This window comes from Uranotaenia lowii, chromosome 1 (assembly GCF_029784155.1).
Source record: "Uranotaenia lowii strain MFRU-FL chromosome 1, ASM2978415v1, whole genome shotgun sequence".
Classification (NCBI taxonomy): Eukaryota; Metazoa; Arthropoda; class Insecta; order Diptera; family Culicidae; genus Uranotaenia; species Uranotaenia lowii.
Window position 1 is genome coordinate 131,649,206 of NC_073691.1, and position 27,593 is coordinate 131,676,798.

A 27,593-nucleotide genomic window follows, 5' to 3' on the forward strand; every position below is an offset into this window, starting at 1 on the left:
AAAATATAGCTTTAAAAATCCTATCACAATGATATCTTAATAAGATTAGAAATGATAAAAATGTGGATTAAAATTCATAAATCAAGTATGTAGTTTTGAAGATAGTTGCTTAAAAATACATGAAATTGAACATATTTCTGTGATTTCGACAACCTTGCTCAACATCTGAACGCAATGATCTAACGAGCCTATAGTGAACAAGTTTAGAACAAGTTTTAATATTGGAAAAAAATCACAGAAAGTCAAATAGCGATTCAACGTCCAACGCCAAGAAGACTGCGATTCCTTGAAAAATATATTTATCACACTCTTAGTTATCACTGTGGTAAGCTCCAAAAGATTTTGCAATGGAAGTGAAGACGAATACTATCATCGGGTTTAAACAAGAATGTTGTAAGAACGAATGTTCGCCAAGAAGTATTATCAATAAATTGAGAGAATTTAAAAATTACAAAGATTTAGCGAGGTACCTTTTCAATACCGGTATTTAAAATGCCGTGTTGATTTACTGTTTTTGAACACGTGAATTTGTTTTAACTTTCTTTTTCGGATTTGTTTTCGCCAAAAATTTTTAGTTATGAAAATAACTATTTATCACAAAAAAAAAATATATTAAGTGCGGCCCGCTAACAAGATTTCAAATTTAAATTGGCCCGTTGGTTAAAAAGGTTGCTCACCCCTGGACTAAACTGATATCCGATACAACTTTCTTGGGCAAAGCTAGTCGTAAATGAATGATATAAAACCTGTCAATACTAACGTCTCTACGATGGTTATTGAAAATGTCTAAATAGTCGAATAGAGGATTATCATTTCTATTACGATTTCATGTTAGCTGGGACAGCACACACAAGACACAGTTTGACAATTTAAAATTTGATATGACATAACACTATATATTTTTACTGTAATTCATTTTCCAAAACCTGTAAGCCTAAAGATTTTTCCCACACAGTTTCACAATTAAGCCCCGATAAACGAAGTTCGGTGAAAAAAGTCCGTTATGTTTTTGTTTATGTGATTGAAAAAAAAAAAACTAAAGAACAAACAATCGCATTGACAGTCATTGTTTCACGCCTTGTAGAAAGGTTGAAAACCACTTTAAAACAAAAATAAATCTTTTAACAAAAAAGTTTCATCTACATTTTGAAATTCAGCTCCTACCTTAAGCTTGCCAGATTGCCCGGTTTTATCCGGGTTTGCCCGGATATTTGATGCAAAATTTCGAGAAAGTCCGGTCCGGCCCGGTTGCCCGGATATCGTGAAAAAAGTCCGGATATTGCCCGGATTTTTTCACAATTTTCACAAAGAAATAAAAAAAAAATCAAAGTTTTTGAGTAAGTTTCAGCAAAATAGATTAACGGTATGGAAATTTTCAACGGTTGTTTAAAATAATTTCGCTGATTTACTTTTATAAACCTTTGAATATTTGAGTGTTCCTAAAAGTTTTTGGAAGTCTGCAATTACTTCTTTGCTTTTATATATAATAACACCTAAATTTTGCCCGGTTTTTGGATTTGAAAAATTGAAATCCATGCCCGGATTTTGCCAGGTTTTTTTGAAAAAATGCCCGGAATCGCTAGGCCCGGATGGAAGTGGAAAAAATTCTGGCAACCTTATCCTACCTTGTATTTAATTTTATCAAGAAAATTTAATATATGTTCCGGTTATAAAAAATAATGCGAGAAACAAAAAATTTCATACAGCATCGTTGCACAAAACCTCTAATTCAAGTTAATTTTCATTTGAAAAATTCAATAAAATTAAGAATACAAAAAGTGAAATAACTTCCATGTTCTACAATTTTTCGGATATTTGCATTTTTTTTTTATCGAAATTTATATAAAATTTTTTTTAGGGTTTTTTTTTTGAAAATTTTGAGCGAAGGGGTGACAAAAGAAAAAATGGATATTTGTTCCAGCCTAAGAAGCTAAAATAATAATAGAACCTTCTTCTCGATATGACGTTTGCGGAATCATCAATTCATTTGGCAGTTTAGTTAATGGGCCCACCCAAAAAATCTTGTTCGATCATTTGTTATAAGTTATAATGCGAGTGTAAAATAATCAGGAGCTTTCTCAGAACTGTGAAAATTAATTTCTGAATTTCTTAACACACAACCTTCACTTGATTTGAACGAGTAGCTCATCAATAAGTTTGAATTGCAGGCAAAAATCACCTCCCTCATACTCGAAGATCAGTCATTTTTCCATTCCACCTTTTCGATCTAAGTGTTTCTTTTGCGTTTTGGCTGCAATATTTTGTATGGTTTGATATTCCAGTGTGAAGTAATTTCTCCATGCCTAGTCACGCAAAAAAGCAATGATTGGCATAATGATTCAGGTGATTAAAAATTGCGAACAACCAATCTGAACTCTACAGTGTGCCGCTTAACATCCTCCTAGTTATGGACCGATGAAATTAATTCTAGAGTTTTGTGATGTATATAGAGATTTGAACCCCTTTGTTTTCTTATTTTCCTTTTATTGTGTACTTGTTCCAACTCTTTCACTTTGAAAACTGCATACAATGCCTCCACACATACGCCTAAACACCACCTCAAATAGACTCTGCAGCTGCTAGAGTAACATAGAAAAAGAAAACGAACAATAGTAGGTAGAAGCAATCAACAAAATCAACTCCCACAGTTGGCCCCTTTGTATGTGAGAGTCAAACATTGAAGAGCTCCATAGCGAAACCAACAGAATGAGAAAAAAACAACATAACCACATCATTCCACACAGAGTGATAGCTGCCGGCAAAAGGTTCACGAACGAGTGATAATCGGACAAACGAACAATACAGCGGATCGGATCTACTCCAGTCAGCTTATATCTCTCTCGGACGACTTGTGGGCGTGGCTGCTGAGGTTTCTTCGCCATCCCTTACTTCGTTGTAGAGTGGGAATCCACGATCGCCCCTTTGAAGATGACGCTGTTGTTCTCATCTTATGCTCCCAAGAATAATTTTCTCTCATTTCCCGAAACATCTGTCTCCCAAAATCTCTGTTTATACTATATCTATCGCCTCTAAACTCTCTAGTAAACCCCTTAACATAATAACGAAACATTCTCTTTCCCTTCTTCATAAACAACTACTATTCTACCGTAAAATTGTATACGTGTGAGTTGCTATTGTTTGACGTATAGTTATTGTTGAACGTTGTAGTGTTTGCTGTTAGAACTGTATTAGTCGGCAGATGATTACATTCGACGGATGATAATGGGGATGGGTCTATTATTTCGATTTCATCAACACACACAACCTTCAAATGTCTTACTAATTTTAGTGTGATTAGATTCTTTTGACACATTTTAACTTCATTCCGATAATCATTGAGATATGAACACAATAGCTCAACAACAGTCTCTGGACATAAAAACTACCTATTTTAAAAACTTTTTTAAATACACATTTGGGACCTTTGTAATAAATAACAAGAATAAGTATTTTTTCAATACATGAGAAAAAAAATCTACGCTGCACGTAAAATTACTAAAATTATTAATCATCTTTTTGGACACGAATGCCAAAACGTTGGTAAAGTGTCACAAATTTAAATAAAAAATTCATCATTTGAGACCAGCGTCGTGTAAGTCGTGGATGACTTTGACTGTTTTGATATTTTTTTTTTTTTTAAAAAAACCTAAGGAATTTTCATATGGGTGTTTTATTTCAGTCTCAATAAGGTGAGCTTAAAAATGCTTCAAAATATTTATTGACATTTAACATTGAGTTTCATCTTTTCAGTACACTTAATCAATACTCTAAACTTCGTGAAAATAAAGGGTGATACGGTAAAAATTTGGTTAATATGACTATGAGGTAGGAGAACGGATGAAAAGATCTTACAAATTTTTGAAACAATATATAAGAGGAAAAAAACAAAAAACACCAATCATACCGATGAAAAAATGGGCAGCAGAATTATCATTAACTGAAGGAACTCCACTGGAAGTTTTATCAGATAATGAAGAAATATCTGCAGGGCCCACACTAGAAGAAGTCGAAGGAATTATAAATAAACTAAAAAATGGAAAAGCACCAGGAAAAGATGGAATGAAAAATGAATTTCTAAAATACGCGAATGACAAAACGATAGAAGAAATGTGGAGAATAATTAAGAAATCCTGGGAATTAAATCAGATACCAGAAAGCTGGAAAGAAACAATACAAATACCGATACCAAAAGTCAAGGCACCGAAAGAGACAGGAGACTTCCGTAGAATCACACTGTCAAACCTAGGGTACAAGCTGTACGCGACATGGTTAGTGAATAGGTTAAAGGAACAGGCAGGAAATCCAGGATATCATCAAGCAGCATTTATAGGAAATAGATCGACAGATGACCAAATGTTTATAGCTAGGAGATACATGGAAGCTTACTGGAACAAAGGAGAAACTTTGTTTATAGCAACCTTAGACATTAGAAAAGCATTTGACACTGTTAAAATTAGCTCGATAGAGGAAATTTTAATAGGATTAGGAGTCGAACAACATTTAATAAACAGAGTTAAACAGGCAATAAATAATGAAAAAACTAGTATCATATGGGAAGGTATAGAATCAGAAATTAAGCATAAAAACAAAGGAATTAAGCAAGGATGTCCTATGTCACCTTATCTATTTACCTTGATTATACAAAAGGTTCTTCTTAAGGTGAAGGAACAAGTCCCAAATTTAAATTTATTAGAAGTAAATAATAAAAAATTACCAGTTATTCTTGCCTTCGCAGATGATATACTAATAGTAGCTAAAAAGAGAAAAGAGCTAGAAAAATTAGTATCAGTATTGAAAATAGAGTTAATTAAAGTAGGACTTAAACTAAATTCTGACAAAAGTAAAATAATGATAAGACAACCAACAGAAGGAAGGAACACAACAAAAACGATTAGTATAGATGGGGAAGAATTTGAGGTAGTTGATAGGATTCGATATTTAGGAACATATTTAACAGGAACTCTGGATAGGGCAAACACGACACGAATTAGGTGCAGGCTAGCCTTCAATAGTGCTAAAGTAGTAACAGAATTTATGAGAAAATTCAAACCATCATGGAAAATTGCTAAACTGATACATCTTACAGTATTATCACCAGCAATAACGTATGGTTTGAAAGCAGCAGCACTAATAAAGAGGAATACGAAATCAATAGCCAGATACGAGACCTTCATTGTTAAAGAGTTGTTGAAGTATTCTAGGGACAGGCCGAGGGGAAGGACAAATCTATTTAAGTTACTAGAAGGAAAAACAGCAGTGAATAGGGCTAAGGTTATGCAGCTTAGGTACTGGGCACATATTAAAAGAAGAGAGGAGGGACATCCGCTAAAGGTAGCAGAAAAACTGAAATTTAGGAAAAAGAAAAGAGGTAGACCTGCAAGAATATGGCCAGAATCGGTTAAAAAAATTAAACTTAAATTTTCATTAACAGAGGAGGAGTGGGAAAAACTCGCTAGGGACAAAAAAGAATTTTCAAAGAAAGTAGAGGAATTATATCAGAAACAAGGAAGTGAGGAAGAATCGATTTCGGAATCGGAATGAAAACATTAATATGGAAGGAAATCAGGCTAATGGAACCCGTAACTGAAGAACAGAATATAGGAATCTGGATAGAAGTTGAAACATAAAACAATTATTTAAAAAAAAAACTAGTAAGATTCAAAATATAAATGACACATAAGTATGATACTGAAGACATAAAATCAACCACCGATGATTTAAATGCGTTCTTGATAATAGTGTTTGTTTTGATTAATGTTAACTGAATAACAAAAATAAACAAAAATTTGATCAAGAGTATACTATCATGTATGAATTAATCGAAGCAATAAAGTATCTGTACTAAATAAAAAGCAAAAATATTTTATTCCTAGATAGTTAAAGATATAATAATAATCTTCATTAGAGTGATATCTTTTTAGGTAAAAACAATAAGCGAGATGAAAAGAGCAAGAAAAGAAAACAGAACAACAAAAAAAGGTAAGAGAGGAACAAAAAGGTAAATGAGGTACAAGAATGGTTAATGAAATAAGAAAAACAAAACGGTAAGATAATTCAATTCCTTTCTTCTTTCTAAAAATAATCATAATTTCCTTAATTCGTTATTCTCTAAATACACGTCAATCTTTTATTGAACTGACTAGGAAAATAATGTCATATAATCAGACGATTATAACTAGTTGGAACCTAGATAAGTATTGAAATAAAAGATTGAAAGTCTAATCATAATTACATGACCCAGTTGGTCATGCGGCTATGATTGGGCGGGGCTTATTGATAAGGAAAGTAACCTCGGGATGTGCAGCTAGGTCTCTGTCATTCTGAAATGGGTTTCTGGAATTTCAATAGAGCTAACACCTCCAGCACCCGCAATTGAACCAGGTTAACCAAATTGGTTGACATTGGCTCTTTTGCATAACATACCTGCCAGCTCAGGGGGTCGTTGGATGGAACACACACACACACACACACACACATACGGTAAAAATTTGGTTAATATCAACTTGACGTATTTCTTTCAATTTTGCATTTAAAAAACCTGATCACCCCTCATTTCGAAGGTGTGTGTGTGTGTGTGTGTGTGTGTAGAATGTTGGTTCTATTTTGATTTTGGTATTCACCGTTCAGTTGTCAAAATGCCGTCCAAGGAAGAAGAGCAGCGTATCAAAATTTTGCTCGCGCATCGCGAAAATCCGAGCTACTCGCACGCAAAGCTGGCAAAATCGCTAAAAGTTGCCAATCAACAGTTACAAATGTAATTAAAGTGTTTTGAGAACGTTTGTCGACAGCCAGTTTGCCTGGATCGGGGGGAAATCGAAAATCGGAAGCCGCTGAGACGACAAAGAGAGTTGCCGGTAGTTTCAAGCGAAACCCTAACCTCTCTCTCCGAGATGCCGCAAATAAGCTGGGTGTATCGTCTACAACCGTGCATCGAGCAAAAAAAAAAAAAACGAGCCGGACTATGGACTTACAAGAAGGTAGTGAATCCAAATTGCGATGATAAACAAAATACGACGGCCAAAGCGCGATCCCGGAGGTTGTACACGACGATGCTGACGAAGTTTGACTGCGTGGTAATGGACGACTAAACCTACGTCAAAGCCGACTACAAGCAGCTTCCGGGACAGGAGTTTTATACGGCAAAAGGAAGGGGAAAGGTAGCAGATATTTTAAAGCACATGAAACTGTCAAAGTTCGCAAAGAAATATCTGGTTTGGCAAGCCATCTGTACCTGTGGCTTGAAAAGTAGCATTTTCATAGCTTCCGGAACTGTCAACCAAGAAATTTACGTGAAAGAGTGTTTGAATAAACGTTTGCTGCCTTTCCTGAAGAAACACGGTTGTTCCGTACTGTTTTGGCCGGATTTGGCATCTTGCCATTACGGTAAAAAGGCCATGGAGTGGTACGCCGCCCAATTGAGAAATACTGGGCTATTGTCAAGCGGAACCTAAAGAAGACCAAAAAACTGCTAAGGACGAGCAGCAGTACAAGGCAAACTGGCTTTCTGCGGCGAAGAAGGTGGACAAGGTGGCTGTAGAAAATCTGATGGCAGGGGTTAAGCGTCAGGCCCGGCAATTCGGATTTGGAAAAGCGGAAGCCTAACTGAATATTTTTCCTGAATTTTATACTAATTAAACTTGAAAAAGAACTTTAATTCGATTTTTAAAATAAACGATTTCACCGATTTATACGCGTTTTCCCTTGACCAAATTTTGACCGTATCACCCTTTATATTGCGTAAAAAGTGGTAAAATATCTTACGTAGTTTTTACCGCATTTGGAATGTTGAAGAGAGAACTGATAAAAAAATATTACTGCATATTTAGATTCAGCACCCTCAAATCAGTCAGAACGAGGACTTATGTTCTTTGAATTGCGAAAAAATGTGAATTTTGTTGCCTGTTGTTATCCCAAGCAATCAAAAGTCACGTATTCACTCAAAAGAAGGCTTTGAAAGTTAAATATTGGCTGACAGAGAGAAACAACTGTCCAATTCCCTTGAGCGAACTATATGTGCTCATAAATGAACTTGATAATTGTAAAAGTACTTTATATGTACGTTGTAAGGGACTTGAGTCAGAAAAAGGGCATAAAAGTACTTTCAACTGAATTTACTAAGTCACAAAAAGTGCATTGAGGTGCTTTCTTCTGGGCTGGCTGGCTGTCTGGTTGGACGGGTGAGCCTGCAGGTATGCAACGATATCATATTACCACGTTGAGTTTCAGTTTCATCAAGATCAACATCTAGACATGGCCTTGTGGTAGCGTTCGTCACCACGAAGGTCGGGGTTCGATCCCGAAGCCGGACAAGTTTTTGGGTTACCTGAGTTACCATTCTGATGTATATTGTAGGAATGGAGCAATCGAGCAGCACATTTAAACAAATCTCAATAAACCGAATTTGTCAAATTTTAGATACGGCGCGCGGCATCATGGCGGCATCATAGTAAATAATCAATAGAGGGTGATATAAATTGATGTCTAGGGTGAAATTGAAATGAAGAAAAAAAAAAAAATTTCTTACTTAACGAATTTTTGAAAGCTGAATAAAAAGGCAGCTGGAAGCTGCATAAAAAGTCATTAAGACTTTTTTTTGGAACTTGAAAGTATCAATAAGAACTGAAACTTAACTTCAGATCAATGATGGGGATATGTAAGCTTTTAAGTGCTGTAAGCTTTTTAGTACCGTAAACTGGGGGAACTTTGATCACTTTTTTCATTAATTTTTGAATATTTTGGAAGGGGTTGCTTTTTCGTAATACCTAAAAGCTTTAAAACCCTTACTGAGGTGAGGAGTATCAAACATGATCATTGATTGCATTAAATTCAAACGACATTTGTGGTCATAATTAAATGTTTGTTACAAAACCAGATTTCGAGTTTCGGGGTAACTTTGATCACTTTGGTTTAAACGTATCTCAACATCTTCAAATTTATTGTTTTGATGCCATTTAGCACAGAAGACTCAAAATATCGATAACAGTATTTTTTGTTTGGACTCGATTGAATTTTTCAACGTTTTCTTTCAAAAACAAATATACCCAAAAGATGGACAATGTTGCTGCATACATTTAGTATGTATATGTATGTTGTATGTTGGTAATCCACCATGGGTGCACGGATTCACCGCAGTTTCTGCCAAAGTATGGGTTCACATACATTCCTTAGATTATTAGGTTCGACAAATCTCCAATGCAGCGCGCCACCATACCCGGACCCCATGGCTTCGTATGAACTGTTATGTGGTGAATGTATTGCGTGTGTTGATGTAGGTATATTTTGGAAGAACGAATCAATCAGGTGGGCTAGTTTACTTACAGGTATTCCGGCGTCCGTGTATATACCTGGCCAGCTGGCAACTGATTGAACATTCCAATTATATAGTCAGTTATATAATGAAACACATCTTACCTGTCGGCCCGCTTATGGGATTCGAACCAAAAAGTTTTTATTGCCGATACCGGGAATCGAACCCAGTACGCCTGGCGTACCAATACCAGACTCGCGCCAGCCTATCCACTAGACCACATCGGCGCTGAGACAATGTTGCTGCATACATTTAGGGACAAAAATTATAAACATTTCTTTATATTTTTTAGCCTAAAAAACAAATGAAATTTTATCTTCATGCAATTCCCTGAGTCCTCGCACTGTTCCTATGTTCTTTTTTTCTTCAAACTTAATCATTTGATAGGGTTTTTAGCCATTTTTTTCTATACGAGCTTTTTCATGGAAAATGACCGATTTTTTTTCAATATCCAAAAATTATCATCAAATGACCATAAAAATAACACTAAAACTAAACCCAAACCAAAAAAAAGCGGAATTTTCACATTTGACAACCCATTTGCTTCTAAATGCTTAAATTTGATCAGGAGAGATGTTTGTTAGTGAGCCTTCAAAAACCAAGATATTTTATGATTTTAAAATTACATTTGAAGTAATATAAAAAAGTTTGTAATAAAAACCAAATTTAGCTTATTTGTAACTTAATTTATAGGCTTTCAAACGTAGTAAACAGTTTTCAGATATTTTACCTTTAAACTTAGTTGATGATGATTATCTGATTATGATTATCATGTTGATCAAAGTTACCCCGGTGATCAAAGTTCCTCCAGTTTACGGTACCTGTTTTATGGGATTTCGGTTGCTTGGGAATTTCTCCAAAACAAAATTTCAAATTTTCAACACATTTAGTGTTTAGATTTTTATCTGAGTAATGAAAATCTCGTGGGAGTGCTCATCTTCCTCCTCGTTTTCTTTATATCAAATATTTGCTATAAATTTCTCATAAAAAGAAAAAAATTGTGTAATAGTGAACATAATAAAGACTAATGATAGTGAACATAATAAACATATTAAAAACAACTTTTTTTTTGTGAAATAAGGGTTCAAAATCAATTCTTTTGAAAATTTCAATCCCAACCTCCCAAGAAATCTTTTTAAAGAAAAATTTGGAAGATAGAGTCTCGTTTATCAATTGGTAAAGTATCTGAGAAACCAATTTTCTCAGTTTTAAATGGATTGAAAAAAAAAACTATGAGCAATTTGAAATATTTAAATAAATTAAGCCAGTGGCCATTCGCGTATACAGTTTTCAAGATTGAAAAGAAATTATCCCGATTAAATTGGACAGAGGGGCAATCGTGCATAAAAGTACTGGGCGATATTTTGTACTCCGAATGCAATTCTCTAGTAAATCTATTGATAAGTATGGCTGCCAATATACTGTCTAACATCTACTACTCTACTATCTTCTACCGTTTCCGCTGTTGAACGATCAGAATGTTTCCTAGCCTTTAAAAAAACGTATAAATCGTCGTGATGTTGAGCTGAGCAACTTTCCCGTAAAGCTGCGTGTATCTGTTAAGTGTTTCCCTGAGACAACTGCAAAAAAGCCCCTCAAACAAATTGTATCTTAAAAATTACAAAGCACATTCATAAAGCGAACGCAATATCTCGTGGTTAATTCAGAGTCATATGTAGACAGGTCGGCGCGGCGAGCCACTAGAGCCGCGTGGAAACAAAGCCAGTGCGTTGCCAGTGGGCAGCAAATCGGCGGTGCCTCTCCAGTCCCTCCACCACCCGCCGGGGTCGTCCAGCATCAGCAGCAGCTCCAGCACCAGCAACCTCCTCCAGCACCCGCGTCCGCACTCGGCAGCATCGATGGCCGGCACAGTGTCCTCCTCGGCGGACCTCCTGGGGACGGGTATCTCCCGTTCAGTAGCCAGCAGTCCATCAACAACTTCCTTGGTACAACAACTCGGTCCGCATCCGCTCTCAGCCACTCCCAGCAGTCTACAGTATCAATCAGTAGTGGCTCAGTTAGCTCAATCCCATCGAGTCTCGCAACAAGTGGGCCAACAGGTAATGTGCAACACACCCACACCCGAACTACACCTCTAGAAACACCCACCTCACTACTCACCAAAACACGTATCAGTACAGTACACACAATCCGGATACATACCATTCATACACGCAAGCTGTGGTAGTTACTATATATAACACATCCGCAAGAAAAAATCATACAAAGCACTATGCACCTTGCATAACCTTTGAATATTCATAAATACCTAGTTGTTGAACGGTTTGATCCGGTGTTGGTGAGCTTTTGAGTAGATGGTGATTTATTTGTGGTTTTTGTCTTTTCGATTGCTTTCTCAACAGCCCCATCCATCGGAGGGCTCAGCGGTCTCGGCGGAGCTCGGCCAATCGCCACATCACGTCACACCCTCCCCAAGCTCTAGTTCGACCTCATCGGCGTCCGGATCTGGATCCGGTAAGTTGAGATGAGCCTGAGGCTGTTTGAAGTCAATACTAATCCTGATGCTTCCAGGTACTGATACTATTAAACGCGGTGCTTCGCCAGCCTCAGTTAAGTTTAAAGAATCCAGCAGTAGCTATTCCTTGAAGTCCGACACTAGCCGAATCCTAGGCAGCAGCAATGGTTTAGCGAAAAAGTATGGCAACAATGGCAACGGAAATAGTAAGGACAGCGAGGAACTTCATACACTCTCCAACGGTTCCAGCGTGTCCTTTGATCGTCATTCGCTTTTGGGCAATGGTGCCGGAGGTATTTCGAATGGAGCCATCCGGAAGCGCGACGGAAACGGCGGCAGTAGCATAGGCATCAGCAATAGCGTAACCAGCAACAATGGACCAAGCATCTCCACTTCATCTGACATTCAACTAGCGCCATCATCCAGAAGCATTCTTTTATCGTCGGATTATCTTTCCGGGTCCGGATCTTCCTCAACGGCCTCGACAACCCCGTCCCATACAGCGCTGTCGTATGGTAAAGTTTCCGCCGTGACATCCCTGTCTTTGACCTCATCGGTTACAGCTGCTCCGGCTTCATCGCTGGATGTAGCTACTTTTAGTTTGGACGATAAAAATAACCTCGTAGTGTCCCCGTCGCCTTCGTCAGCCTCGGAATCGTCTCATCACTCGTCTAACTCTTCGCTACGAGAACGATCTCCACAGCGATCGCCATCACTCAAACGACAAGAGCCAATCGATCGGTCCGACAGCACTAGCGTTACAACCAGCGCCACCACAAGCAGTGGAGGTTCCAGTTTCTTGTCCACATTACGCAGCCAAACGCTTGGTAGCTACCAGTTTCCTTCGACGAACCTGAAGCTTCCTAGTCAACTGAGTGGGGATTCGGGCTCCGGTGATGATGGTAGCACTTCATCTTTGCTTCGTAAACTCGGCTCGTCTTTGTCGAGAACCATCACTAGCAATACAGGCACGCTACCGCTTTCGCTTGGTAGGCAAGGTTCCACGGGAAGTTCTCTATACCAGCAGGAAGCGACTTTCTCCAGTGGAGGCAGTAGTAGTAGTAGTAGTGGTAAACCAACGAGTGCTTCTCTTAATTACGCAAGCCCAGCGGGAACTGTTGGGGAAAAGAATGCAGTAACGACTGCTGCAGCGGTAAGTAGTATGAGTATCTATGGGACGCTTCCAAAGAATTCTTCAATTTATTCGTACGGTAGCTCGTCATCTAGTTTACTTTCGGGTACCTCAAGCTCTTATGGCATTAGTGATAGGTTGAGGGCTCTGACGGGGGGTAACGTTGGTGACAACTCCAGTGGTTTGGGTTCAAGTATTACTGGGGCATCGGTCAGCTCTGGAACGGATAGCGGCGCTGGATCAAGTACTGCTGATCTGGGTGCCAGTAATTATGACTATGAATCATCAGGTTTTGGCTCGACGGGATTGACTTCGTCGTACGGTACTTCGGCCTCTTCAACTTCCATGACTACATCTGCAACATCTGGACTTTCGTCGTCCTATTTCAGCACCGGAAGTGGAACTAGTCCGTTTGCTTCCAGTGGTAGTACTACTGTGGATTCTGGAGCTACCGCAGCTTTCCGAGTGCAATATTCTTCAACGAACCCTTTCCTGCCAAGTTACAACCCCCCAGACAACAGTAACGGTTCAGGTAACGGTGCTAACAGTGGCAGCGGACGTAATGGCGGGTTCAAATCTTCAGATGAAGATGACGCATTCGACATGAAGTAAAATCAGTATTAATAGAAATAACCATGAACTCAGTAACCAGATTTTTTTTAGTTCCCAATCGTAACCGTAGTTGAATACTCCATAATGCATTTTGACTTTATATCGACAGGCAGTTATCCCAGGTAACAAATCAAGATGAAACAATCAAAACAAACCCCGAAAATATACAAGCGTTTTTGTGAGGGTGTTTGTTGAATCACAACACAGGACACACACTATGTACGTGTTTTTACGTGCCCCTTTACACTAAACATTCGGAAAATGAGACAAAATTACACACTTTAGAGTGATTGGAAATTGTCAAACAAAAAAAAATCAACCGAGAAACCCTTTAGAAAACTCAACACTTCAACTATGTTGCAAGAAACCGTTACTCACATGTGCATTGGATACGCTTTAACTGTAGTCGAATAAATAAACATCTAACATAATAACTTAATTAACAAAACACATACAGAAAGCCATAGTTAAATTTTGCTTGAATAAAAAAAAAGACTTTTGGCGAAGGTTTTTCAAATTTATATAATACGCTGACAGCATTTCTCGGCACAAACTGTTCAGCAAATAAATAAATAAATAAGGGAAAGGCGATTAAAAAAACTTTTGAGTCAAACAGGGGTTTTTTTTCGCAACTGAATGGATTTGAAGATCAATTTTTTATGTATGTTGCAAAATTACGATAGTTTTTGTTTTAACGATATAACTAATAGTTGCTGAGTTAAAATGTATAATCCATACCGTCAACTTCTGTTGAAACTGTCTTGAAGAACACAGGATAATATTCCATAGCATTAGCTTTTTCTTCTTGTGAACCATTCAAAAGTTCCGCTTTACTTTGTGCAGCTGGAAGCACCCCAGCAATGTTTTCTGAATAGTAAAATCCTGTAGGTAAAACGTTTGGTTATTAAAAGATGGGTCATTACTATATAAGCTAATATAAGTTTAAAGAAGAAAAAAGCGAACACTCATGAGAAACAAACAACAAACACAAACGAAAACAATAAGACGAAAGAACAAGACTTACTTTTACATATTAAACTAAACAGTATGGAATAAACAACAACATCATCAAACCACACAGAGTATTGTCACTGATATTCTATCAAACTAAAGTGTTGTATTTCCAAGTATTAACTCATTCCAGCATTTGTAGAGAAGTCGACAAATCGCCTCGGGCATCCTTCTCTGGTTTATAGTTATAAAAATAATCGTTTAGCTTTTCTCGAGGAAACAACAATAACAAAAGCATCGAATAAAACCACAACAACAAAAATGTAAGATACAATTAAGCTTTAACAACTTTGGTAAACAAACAAAAAACACGACGAAAATTGATAATATGGCAGAAAAAAAAGCAAATACATTCACTGAGCAACACACTAGTCAAATCGATAGCTTAAGAAACTTACATGTAGATACAACATATTTGTTTTGATTTTGAAACAATTTTGTTTCTAATTAGTACTTTCCATTGACCACAGTCAATATTTTTATGAATTGTGTTTGACTGAATCCAGTAAAGATTGCAAATCATGCGAATCCTTTTGGAATTCCTGATTCCGTTTCTTATTTTTGTTAACGTTAACCGAATTCATAGAAGATCTCTCAAAAATAAATCTACTAGGCATTTTAGTAAACTTTGTACATTTTAGAGCAAATGAGTCAATTTCACAAATTCCATCAAAGTTTTGATTGGATTTCGAATCAGAAAAATATATATGAATAATTAATGCAATCGAATCGACATGTGAGTTTTCGCATGAAGTTTTCTTTATATTCCTATCGTTTCCAGAGTGGATACATTATCGGTACTTTACTTAACATAGTGAAAAACATACTAATACTTACAGAGTAAATCTGAGTAATAAAACTACACACATCCCAAACTTTTGCCTCCCGTAAAGTCAAACTTGTTACTAAACATAAAAAATTTACTAACCTATATTGGCGGTTACATAATCGAAACGATTTCAACTTGTTATACTCCATCTAGCGCATTGTTTGCAAATTCTTGCTATAATCTAACCTTTATGTTCCGATTCGATTTTATGATTCTTTACTCGTATAAATTGAAACGAACAATTGTAAATACGAATATGAATAGTTTGGTGATCGTTGTTGGATTGTTGGTAACAAGATTAAAAATATGTTTGCTTCAATTTTTAACAACACATCTCTACAACTATATCGTTCTTTTGTGAGCAAAATGTTATTGTGTAATCAATTTGTCTGAACTATTTGTGCTTCATACAAAAGATGACGATGTCATGCAGCGATGGGGTGAAATTTTAAAGGATTTGTTGTTATTGTAGAAAAAAGGATAGTTTAGTGGTTGTTTTCAAATAGATATTTAGCATAATCTAACAATATATTCATTGAGAACTGAGTTCAATGTTTACCGTGAGCGAATGTGCAACTAGTCTATTGTTTGGTCAATGTGTCGTGGGGAATTGAGCGAATCTGTAAATAGATAGGTAACAATTTCGTAAAGCGCCCGCTAGCACCATTACTTCGTTACGAACCGTTACTACGTTACTAATACTCTCCAACAGAACTCCGTTCAAGCGTCCAATCGCCGATCTGGGATAAAATTTCAGTATAGAAGATCAAATAAACATAAGATCATTGTTTCCAGCTTTGCAGAAATTCGGAAATCATACGTCGTTGAATTCTGAACAAATAGCACAACTTAATATTAGTGAAATAAAAATAAACCAAACGAACTGTCAGTGCCCTGACAGTATTTCTAAGCCGAAGGAAGAGGTAGAAGATCGTCTCGAAGTCAGCTTGGAGCCCAGCATCTTTTGGTTAAAATTCAGCAACATGGACGCATTATGTTCCATCGTTACCAGCCGTTACAGAAGCGTTACTCATTAAAGATACTCATACTCTTTATCCAACCCTCAAATACAACTTGTACACCCTTGGGATCATTATATCACTTTCTCATATCGTAACCATACATTCGATACAAATCCTTTAGAAACACACCTACATAATACACCTTCGTACACCTGATTAGGGACTTTTTATTGAGAGAAAACCTATTAAGCTAGTAGTAGCTTGTATCCAATATTTTTTCAACTGTTTTGTACTTGAAGCAAAAGGTAACAATCTCATTCAACCGAAAAAGAAAAAAACTGTAACTGAATCTGTAACTCTTTATTGAGATGTAACCAGATAAATCGCATATATTTATATCAAAATTTATATTAAAACGATATTAGATAAAATTCCGCTATACACAGAAACATACACCATAGTTAATGGAATCATCAATATTCGAAAACAATATTTACAAAACAAACAAATTGAAACACGTAAAGCGGTCTTCAGCCCACGGAAAAGCTCACATTTATGGCTAGGTAATTACGTTTGGAAATAGAAACACCACGAAAGTTAAGGAGGAAAGAAATAGCAGCGCCTTCCAATGACGTTTCTGCGAAGACTCCCTCGTATGCATCTTCAGAATGGAATTTTTAAGCTCAGTCCCCGGCACCAAGGGGTCGTCGGATCGATCAGTTAAACGCACACCTCCCGTCTATGTAGAAAGCAAAAAAAAACAACCAAACATCTTGAATAGAAGAAAACTCCAATCACACCCTAGAATTCCTGAAGCTCGTATTTTATCAGCACCACCTATTTCAGTCAGTGAACTAGAAACCAAGTAAAAAACTAGATAGAATAACTCTTTTAAAGGAAACTACCATAGAATAAACATAAACGGAAATAGAAACAACTTATGTTATGTGTAAGATTGAAAAAAAACTATAATATAAAACAGTGTGAACCAGTGCAATCACCTTCAGTGTTACTGTTGTTAGTTTTGCAGCAGCTCAACCAGGCCGAAATAGAAATTAAAAAAAAAAGGAAGTACACTAACTGCATAGATCTTCGATGTCCAAGCCAGCAGATACCAAGCGAAACAAATCCAATATTAAGTACCTAGATGTCAATAGCGGTGTTCAAACGAATTTTATCAGAACGAGCGAGCACAACAACCGTTTGGAGGTTAGGTGAGTTAAGGGTAGCGATCGGAATCCATGCTACGGGAAATGCGCAACCCATTTGAAACCTAGTCGAAATGTGATAGTTTAGAAGTGAAGTTGGTTTTTTCAGGCGAAACATGATCGTAATTTTTACCTTAGTAGGACGCAAAGTCTAAGCTCTGAACCACATATTTATGGAAAATTTTAGTTAGATGACGTTGACAGCCAGATGGCGCACGCGTGGAATTCTGTCGATTGCCATCCGATTTTGAACCTTGACCTTAAAAAAAGGCGACCAATAAATTTTTTCCACAACGTTTGTTCAATAATGGGCTACCGTGATGTTGAAATATTGATCTGCTACTTCAGCCTTATATTGTGTTTCAGGATACGAACGCTTGACCGAACAATGTCTATGTAAGTTTTCTATTGTATTCGGTCGATTAAATGGCATATAAACCCAGAATAGAAGGATCGTCGATTTATCAAGGTTTGTCTATCGAAGCTGTCAAAATCATCAATCTCTTCGATTGTTGCCTGGATGAAGAAGTTCCCGGAATGATTCTTAAGTGGCATTACTTTTCTTTTTTATTAGCACCAAAATCATTAGTGACGACGAATTATGTTAGTGAGATCTTAGGGTACGAGCACAGTTTGTTTCTTTAAATCACTCAAATCACCCAACCGAAATTGGAAGTTACTATTGATACCAATCCTACGTGTTCATCTACAGGGTGACAAAAAAGTCCGGTCACACAGGAAAATCTCCATATTTCAAAGAATAAGAAGAAAATCTGAATCTGTCTTTTATAGCTTTATTCAGTAACTCATAAAGATACTTCACAGACGACATCTCGGAATTACACCACCTTTCTCTGACCGAACCAGCTTCAGACGTCTCGGAAAGTCGTCGCAAGCGGCGCGCACGTGCTCCATCGGTATCTCATCTCGTCCCAGATTTTCGTGATAACTCGCTTGAATTGCTCCAAATTTATTATTTGTTATTCGGAGACGACGGAGGCCATTCATTCTTCGAAATGAAATCGGTCAAGTTTTCCTCACACCACACCTGAACATCCTTTGCGGTGTGGGATGGGGCGTCATCTTACGGGAAGCAGTAGTAATCGTCTTCAAACAATAGTTTAGCTTGAAGCAAAAAAATTTTCTTCAAAACCGTGTCTAGGTAGTACGCTACGTTGACTTTAACCCCTTTATCAATAAAAATAAGAGACAGTTTACCTCTCTTGCATATGACTCCCTCATTTGCAAGCAGGAGCTTGCTGGAGGCTCACACTCCAAACTCGATCATTTTGGCGATTGACTGTTTGCTCCAAAACGAACAGCTTCTCGTCCGAAAAAATAATCTCGTCATCTGCGCGCCAACCGAGCAGCGATAACAGCTTCTCTTAACTCTGCCATGGCTCACAACCCAATGTAAACAAACTGCACAGAAACGAAACTCTGCCACTTTGGGCAGCAAAGTTAGCACTTTCATTTGACATAAAGATGGTGCAACGTGTAGGCTACAGACGACCCCAAAAAAGTGTGACCGGACTTTTTTGTCACCCTGTACAGATCTATAAATGCACTTCTTCAGATCTACGAACGGTTATTGAAATTTGTGTATCTTGAGGATATCCTAAGGGGTTTCAGCGGAATACATACTAGAAACTTCGGGTTTAAAGATTACCCATAAAAAGATATCGTCCAAAAAATGTCTATAATCTAGTAACATATTGCAATCCTATGAAAGCATGTAGAGACTAAGACAAGTTTACTTATCAAGACTGTTAAGTGAGGTTGATATCGGATCGTTTCCGTGGCGCTATTTACGGAGGTTCGTGAAACTTACAGCTGAAGATGATTCACATGTTACCTACTTACTACCTTTTTTCCGTACATATGAAAGTGTACTTGAAATATCACACACATATTTGAAACCACGTCAGGTGGCATACTGTTTTAGTTGCTTTATCAATATGTGGAATCCATCACCACTTGTCTCTCTTGATAGATAATACTCTTCGATTTAGGGTTTCACATGCTTGAATTCGTTCATCACAATCTCCGAGCAAAGTAAAATCGATGATGTACCCCAAATGCATTAGTAGTGAACACAACCATTTACTATTCCGCCATATGTCACCAAACAACGGTTGAGAGTTTGGCAGGAAGAAATTAGCAGATCATCGATAGTCGAATAATAAACTATCGTCACACGACGAACCGGGGACTTCTTGACCAAGGTGGTTTTCATAAAAAAAAATAATATTAATAATCTAAATACATAATCATCCCCTCAATACAATCGAGAGAAAATCAACATGAGTAACGCGCTCTGTATCAACCGTTGAACAAAACAAAATAACATGTAACTGAAAGTGTGATCGTACTCACCATCTATTTTCAACCTATTTCTAAAATAAGCAAATGACAGCCAATATGCGAATATTATAACTAAAAACAAGCGATGAAATGGTAATTGAAGACAGAAAAAAACATTAAGCATATCATAGCGATGAAAATTTTGTGAAAACAGAAGCTGAACGGGTGTTTGCTTGCCACACACACACTCTTGAAACCCAACACATAAACTAAAAAAAACACCTAAATACACGGGAATAGGAGGGAATAAAGGAACAAAATCACTGAACGCAAAAATATATTAGGGGTGAACTCGATTTTTTTATACGAAAGAGTTTACTATCTTTACCACCTGCACCAAGTGTATCGGATGAGCTACGATTGCGTAAATTAAAAGCTTTTTTCATCAGTTCTTGGCAACCCTGAATGTGTACGTTAGCTTTACTCAACCACAGAAAAAAAAATCGTAAGCTAAAGCCCAAATCTAAACCAAATTTGACCGGTCCACTATTTTGAATGCAATGGTCTCGGTTAGCAACATTTTTGAATATCAATCTCAGCAAACCGTAAAATTCCATATTAATAAAAACAAAAAAAAAACAATCGAAAGCCAAATACACCTACCGAAACACTCCGGCGTTGTCGGATTCAGACTACTTTGATTGAAAAAGCTTACTTTTTTTACCATGCAACTCGCAATTTTACACCAGATACACGTTTATAGATTTTTTAACAAGACACTTTTTCAGATGCAGAGCACTTTTGTGCTTACCCCTTGATGGATAAAAAGTTTTGGTTCCCAGCTAACTAAACGTATGACCGTAAAGTAATGAAGTAAAAGTGTTGAGCACGAGAAGATGCTGCGCTTTAAGTTGAAATTGAACAAATCTAAGAAAAACATCAGAACAGATATATTCATCACTATTAAGAAAAAGGTTACAAGAAACTGCTAATGAAAAAAAAATGATGGAATAGAGACAAAACAAAGGCACACAAACCAACTCACGAGATCTAACCAGCTAAAGATTTAATGTTTTTTTTTTATAGATACTAATAGTATCATACTATCTTTAAGCTTAAAATGGGTCGAAAAAGTCTTGGTCCATTTGAGTTTTGAGACGCAAAAACGAAACAGAGTTGGGACTCGTGGCAGCAGTTTCGACCAAACAGACGAAATATTACAGGCAAGTTACGAAAACACACGTTTTAGTGTACAAATTTTGATTTTTAGGAGAATTTTCGGTTCCACGCTAGATTTAGTTTGCTATCAATTACTGAACTAAAGCGTTAAAGTAGCTTTTTTTTAAATTCATGAAAAGCTTCTAAGTATTGGAAAATCACAGAAATCTAGTTTAGCTTTTGATAAATAAACGAAACCAAAAAAAAAACATCACACAGGTGATTGAAGTTGATCATTTTATTTATTGTTCGATATGATTTAGCGAATTATTAAGTTCAGCTCTTGAATCGCAGATGACCATATTTTGGTTTCTCCTAGAATTTTCGAGCGTAATTTGAAATAATGGGTTGATGTTATTTCGTATTATTGTAGACTATTTATGGTAGTTGGAAGTAAAATCAAGTTCAAGATGGAATTAAACGAAATTTAACAAATTATTGCAATATCAAACCAACTGAATAGAAACAAAAAAAAAACACTTTATAACCAAAAAAACACGCTAGAATAAACAATTGCAAACAAACATTGAATATACACTGAAAAAAATAACCATTAGAATTCGATATCATGTGAATAACACAGAATTCCGGAATAGAAATCAATTTTCCCAACGTGGTTAGGCCAACTCAAAGATCATACAGAATTTAACAAACACTTACAGCGTTTTCGTTCGTTTTCCATTAGCTCAGTTGGATACTTTTTCTTCATAAACAAACAAAGTCGTCTCCCGGGACGATGCATATGAATTGTGGTGACGATTTTGTTTGAATATGAAGTTTGCCACTGCCTCGGTGCCAGTGAAAAATAAACGAAAACGCTATCAGCCTCATTTTTGTTTGTTCCAACTGAGATGATGGCTATATCGTTATTTTCTCTAATGATTCTCAATTTCTTATCTAAGGCAATCTAAGCAACTTTCTGCGAACGCATTTCCTTAACCTACTTGATTTTTTCTTGCTCAGCGAAAATCTATCTTTCAAGATCGCTAGAGTTTTTTATGTATAACTATTTAATTAGCCATTTTTCAACCAACCATCACGTCAGAAGACCCATTGAATGGGGAAAAACCATTAATCACTTTAACAACCTTATAGAGAATGAGTCATAAAACTTCAATCATTTATCTTATATTTCTCAATCGCGGAAATTTATACAATAAAAAAAAGCGAAAAACAACTCAACGCCGATCAAATCAAATCCAACTCCACTTGTTCGAATCTCTCTGTATTTACTCACATACTATCTTACTTCTCCGAAGAATCACCTTTGAAAATCATCTATTTGCACCGTAACAAAAACCGTAACGGAGATGTAAAAACACTTCCCTATCCCGATGCACACCATCAAACAAATTCACCGTTACAAATATTTATCAACAAAAAAATATAAGCCGCAATCACAGACAGTATTCACGCGCCCAAAGATAATGAGCGATAAAAAAGAAAAAAAAAATCTACCAAACGTATCTAGGTAAATCATAGAAAAACTAAGCTAATTTAAAAATTAAAACGAACAAAAATGAGAAAAACAGGAACAAAACCAGACCGATACTAAGTGTTAAATATGTACGAAGAATAAACACAAAAATAGCAACATTAATTACCAACCATCACAGTACGACCATTATCACAGATCGAAAAAATCTAGAAGAGTAAAAAAAACGAAACAAACATCAATCGCCACGCAAATGTGAAAAACATGCACACATAATAAGCGAATCGCATATATTCATCCATTACAGGCTATAGACGGTATAGGCAAGTTGATTAAACTAACAAGATAAAAAAACAAACCAAAATTCATAGTAGGCCGTGAAATCAATGCGACAAACAACATATGTAAGAGAACCATAAGAAAAAACTAAACAAGTCATACATCTGTAGGAGGAAGCAAAATACTCTGATTCCACCACTGCCACAATAAAGTAACATACCAAATGAACATAAGAATTAACAAAGAATATTCATACAGAGCAAAATTAAACCAAAACGAATTATGAGAAAAGGTATATTTGGAAGCGAACGTCAAAGAGAAAAAAAATTGGCTTTTGTTTCGGGACAGATCTAGATCGGTTGGAAAAAACAATTTACAACTGACTGACGCTAAAGGTGTGGTTATCAACACGGTAACAGTAACAACAATAGAAAATTCGAAGCGGAAAATTGAAAACATGAACATTCTTATACAAAAAAAAAAACAATAGCTGTGGTGTGGTGTGAAAAGCAAACGATAGAAAAGAAAAAGGTCTGCAAACTAGAGGACACACAAAGACAAAGATCACATCACTTATGGTAACCGAACACTGTTGCCAGTTGCTAGGGAAAAGAAATAAAAAGGAGAAACGAGAGAAAAAATAGATCAATTCAAGCGCGTGGAGTGAAATAAATGAACACACACACATAAATTCACAAAATATGCAAAATGGTACAGCACGGCATGGACGGAAGAAGAAAAAGATGGAGAGGAGAATAAATCTACTAATAATAATTATTAAAAGTAATGGAAAAATATTGAAAATATGAATAATGATATGTTATGAAAATATATAAATATATACATGATAAATATTGAATGTAGTTTCATTTACTTCTATATCACAAATCACGGGCTCTTAAAAATGATCTTTGAAATTGACTTGAGCCCCTACTGTTTCTTTTTACTGCCTCGATTCATGAAGGTCGTTTTCCTAAGTTCTGGAAGATTTCACATATAGTGCCCATACACAAGAGCGGTTCTAGGATCTCCGTCGAAAACTAGCGTGGTGTAGCAATCCTTTCAGCTATACCCAAGCTTTTCGAAAGCATTGTCTATGACCAGATGTACCCATGGATAGAATCAAAAATTTCAGATGTTCAACATGGCTTCCTTAAAAGGCGGTCAACCGTCACGAATTTAACGGAGTTTGTCTCAAGAGTCTCACAATGGATGATGGAAGGTCTACAAGTCGATGCTCTATACACCGACATGTCCAAAGCCTTCGATGTGATCAACATAGACGCACTTCTGTCGGCGCTGTGCAAAAATGGAATAAGCGGCACTTGCCTACAATGGATCCGCTTATACTTAATCGAAAGAACGCAATACATTAAGCTGGAGAACGTGAGATCCAGGACATACTCGGTAAACAGTGGTGTACCACAAGGGAGTCACTAGGGACCCCTTTTTTTCACCACTGTTATGAACGAGTTTCCTGGAGTGCTGTCCGATGTGTTCGTGCTTGTGTGTGCCGATGATTTAAAGATGTTTCTGCCAATTCGTCACCCAAAAGATTGCATGACTCTGCAAAATGCTCTATACAAGTTTACGGGATGCTGCAGCAGATTTGGATTAAAAGTCAACGACTCTAAATGCAATGTAGTTACTTTTTCTCGGAAAATGAGCAAAATCATGTACGAATACCGCCTGGGAAATGATTTGATTGTTGCACGGCAAGCTTCAATAAAAAATTTGGGAGTTGAGTTAGACTCAGAGCTAAACTTTTCGAAGCACATAGAAAAAGTTGTAACAAAGGCCAATTCAATGTTCGGAATGGTTAGCAGAATTAGTCAAGAGTTGAGTGATCCCTATACGATTGTATCAATTTACGTCGGATTGCTCGGACCGCAATGGAGTACGCGAGTATTGTTTGGCGTCCATACTACAACATTTATATCAACAGACTAGAGAGAGTTCAAAAGAAGTTCCTGAGATACGCCTTGAGAAACCTTGGATGGCAAGCAGAAATGCCGGAGTATCAAGTGTTGTACATGCTGGTAGAATTGGACTCCCTGGAAACCCGCAGAAAATCGATTGACGCACTATTTTTAAAAGATCTGACCAGTGGAAGATATAATTCACCGTATTTAACATCTCAAATATGCTATAATGAAGGCCGCAGTAGTTTGCGTAGCGTAAGGCCATTCCAGTTAGCTAATCGGATTCAAAATTATGCTAGAAATGAGCCTATGTACCGAATCATGACACTTTATAATGCAAACGTTGATATTATTAAATTTAATATGGCCAGAGAACAAATTAAGATTAGAAGTAAGCAGTGTTAATTTGTATTAATTGTTCGTGTGGTTCATAATATTAATTATACTCTAGATTAAGATAAAGAACCAAATGGTTAGGAAGTATAAGGAGCCACTCTAGGATGCACACGAAGTTCAAATCAACCATCGGAGTGCAACCCTTGATCTGAAATATGGTAAATAGTCTATGGTTATTGGGGATAACTGAATGCAGACTCCTTAAATAATGCAAAACATCCATTTCCGGCAGGTAAAAAGGGTTGCCTGACTAGTAGTCACCAAGTTAAAAACTAATAATGATCAGTTCCAAAGATCGCAATCTGTGCATTCGGTTTTTAGCCAATATGACAGATGTGTTCCGATGAACTAAAAAATTTATGTTAAAACCGGATTTAAGAGATCAAATTCTTCGAGATGCCTACTCACGAAAAGGTTCCAACCAGATTCCAATTGCTTTTTCTAGGTGAGTTTGTGTAAAATATCATGATTTTGCAAAGGTTTTGCTTCTGTGGTAAAAAAAACATAAATCAATATATGACTGAAAAAAGTGTGCAGAGATAAAAAAGAGATTTTATGAAACAGTTAGGGTATTTCTTGAAATCATTGATATTTTTTTATTTTTACATTAAATGTCATATTAACAACTTCATTTCCTCCATAAACAGTTTTTCGATCAAATGAGTAGTTTTTAAAATACACACGTTTGTAACTGCCCGGATACTAAATGATCATAGCCTTATATGTCCCCAATATTTTATCCTGCCACACCAAACCCTTCTATCGATGGTTTTCCCTTCAGAATTCTCCTTACATTAAACTTAACTCCTGGTACTTTCCTGCAATTATTCAACATCTGTAATAAATCTGCTTTTCAAATTTTGCCAGTGGTATCCTATTTCTTTTGGTAAGAGTAGCGTTCTTTGTTCCGTATAACATTGATGGGGCTATAACTGCATTGTACATAAGTTTACCTTATTCTACAACTACTTTAGCTGCCTTCAAAGCATTCTGGCATCTTAGTCTTACTGCCTCAGGCCTATTCAATTTTGAGGTTAAATTCACTCCTAGATATCGCATAGAGCTACATACATTAAACAAATTGCCATTAATCTCTACTGTCTTCACCTGTTTTCCCTTGTCAACTGGTTCTCTTATAAGGATTTGGCTTTTACTGACATCGATATCCAATCCCACTTCCTTAAACTACTCTTCCATTTCCTTCATTATCTTTTCTAACTTTGTTTTGTTTTCAGCTATAATAAGAAAATCATGTGCAAACGCTAGTATTAGAGGAACCTCGACATTTCCCCGCCTAACTGTCTTCAATTCGATCACCCTATTCTCAACTTTAGGTAGAACGTTTTGCATTATCAGTACGAAAAAAAAATTGTTACAATGAACATCCTTGCTTAATCCCATTTCTTCTGTGTGCTTCTTCTGACCATTGATTCTGCCATAGTATCCTAGTTTTTTCGTCCTTAATGCAAGTAACGACTCTCTGAACTAAGTGTGCTGGGACTTCTAATTCTTTCAAAATTCTCTGAAGCTCATTCAAGTTCACATTGTCAAAAGCTTTACTAATTTCTAGTGCCATAATTCACAATGGTTTCACACTATTCCAAAACTCCTCCATTATTCTAAGTGCAAAAAAAAGTTATTTTTTTATTTACATAGTATTCCGTCTCACGACATAACTTGACGAACATAATTCCTAAAATTCACTCGGTCCATGGCAACCGTTCTCCAATTTCTCAGGCACCCCACGTTCGCCAGATCACGCTCCACTTGGTCTAACCACCTCACTCGTTGCGCCCCCGCTCGTCTTGTTCCTACCGGATTCGCAGAAAACACCTGTTTTGCAGGACAGTCGTCCGGCATTCTCGCAACATGTCCCGCCCAGCGTATCCGGCAAGCCTTAACCACCTTCTGGATACTGTTATCTTCTGTTGATCTCCTTCTAAAAATGCTGCTTTTGACACATCTATCTCTTGTGTAAAGTTCCCTAACCTACCTCTTTAGGCATCTCGTTTTCCCTCCACATTCTTTCCCAAATTACCATAAGTGCGTGTGCGTCTATTGTTGCCTCATCTGCGTATTTAATTAGATCCATTTTTAAGTCCATCACTACCTGCTGACTTTCCATTGCATTGGTTTTTCAATATTGCCTCCATCTCTTCTTTCTAGGTGGCTCAGTTAAGGGACAAGTATCCTCGTCTTCCCAAAGCCTAATGTCTGATTCCCCTTCTCATGACTTTAAAATATCATTCCAAGTTTTGATAGGCATATTTATTTTCTTTTGACTTTTCTTTTTTCTAAACCTCTTCAAGAAAGCATAAGTTTTCCTAACTCTAACGCCTACATCAAAATTGTTTATTTCTTAGAAAAAATTGTGATGGATTTTTCCTCGTAACCCTTAACTGCTGCCAAAAACTCTATTTTTCTTTCCCTTGCTATAAATTTGTAGAATTGCTCATCTGGAAACTTATTCGCTATTCTTGTTGCCTGATTCAGTTTGAGTAA

At 36.8% G+C, this 27,593-nt stretch overlaps 1 protein-coding gene across 8 annotated transcripts in view; it reads left to right on the forward strand.

Annotated features, from left to right (window-relative positions):
* Positions 1 to 23,632, forward strand: part of LOC129740048 (rho GTPase-activating protein 100F) — a 211,777-nt gene extending 188,145 nt beyond the window's left edge. For 7 of the 8 annotated variants that reach the window (XM_055731629.1, XM_055731634.1, XM_055731632.1 and 4 more), the window contains 3 exons: positions 10,991 to 11,367; positions 11,671 to 11,782; positions 11,840 to 23,632. In XM_055731629.1, the coding sequence (XP_055587604.1) occupies positions 10,991 to 11,367; positions 11,671 to 11,782; positions 11,840 to 13,527 (2,177 nt within the window). In that variant the 3' untranslated portion in view covers positions 13,528 to 23,632. Of the gene's footprint in view, positions 1 to 10,974; positions 11,368 to 11,670; positions 11,783 to 11,839 lie in introns of all 8 variants that reach the window. The other variant, XM_055731636.1, reaches the window with a different exon arrangement.
* The last annotated feature ends 3,961 nt before the right edge of the window (positions 23,633 to 27,593 follow it).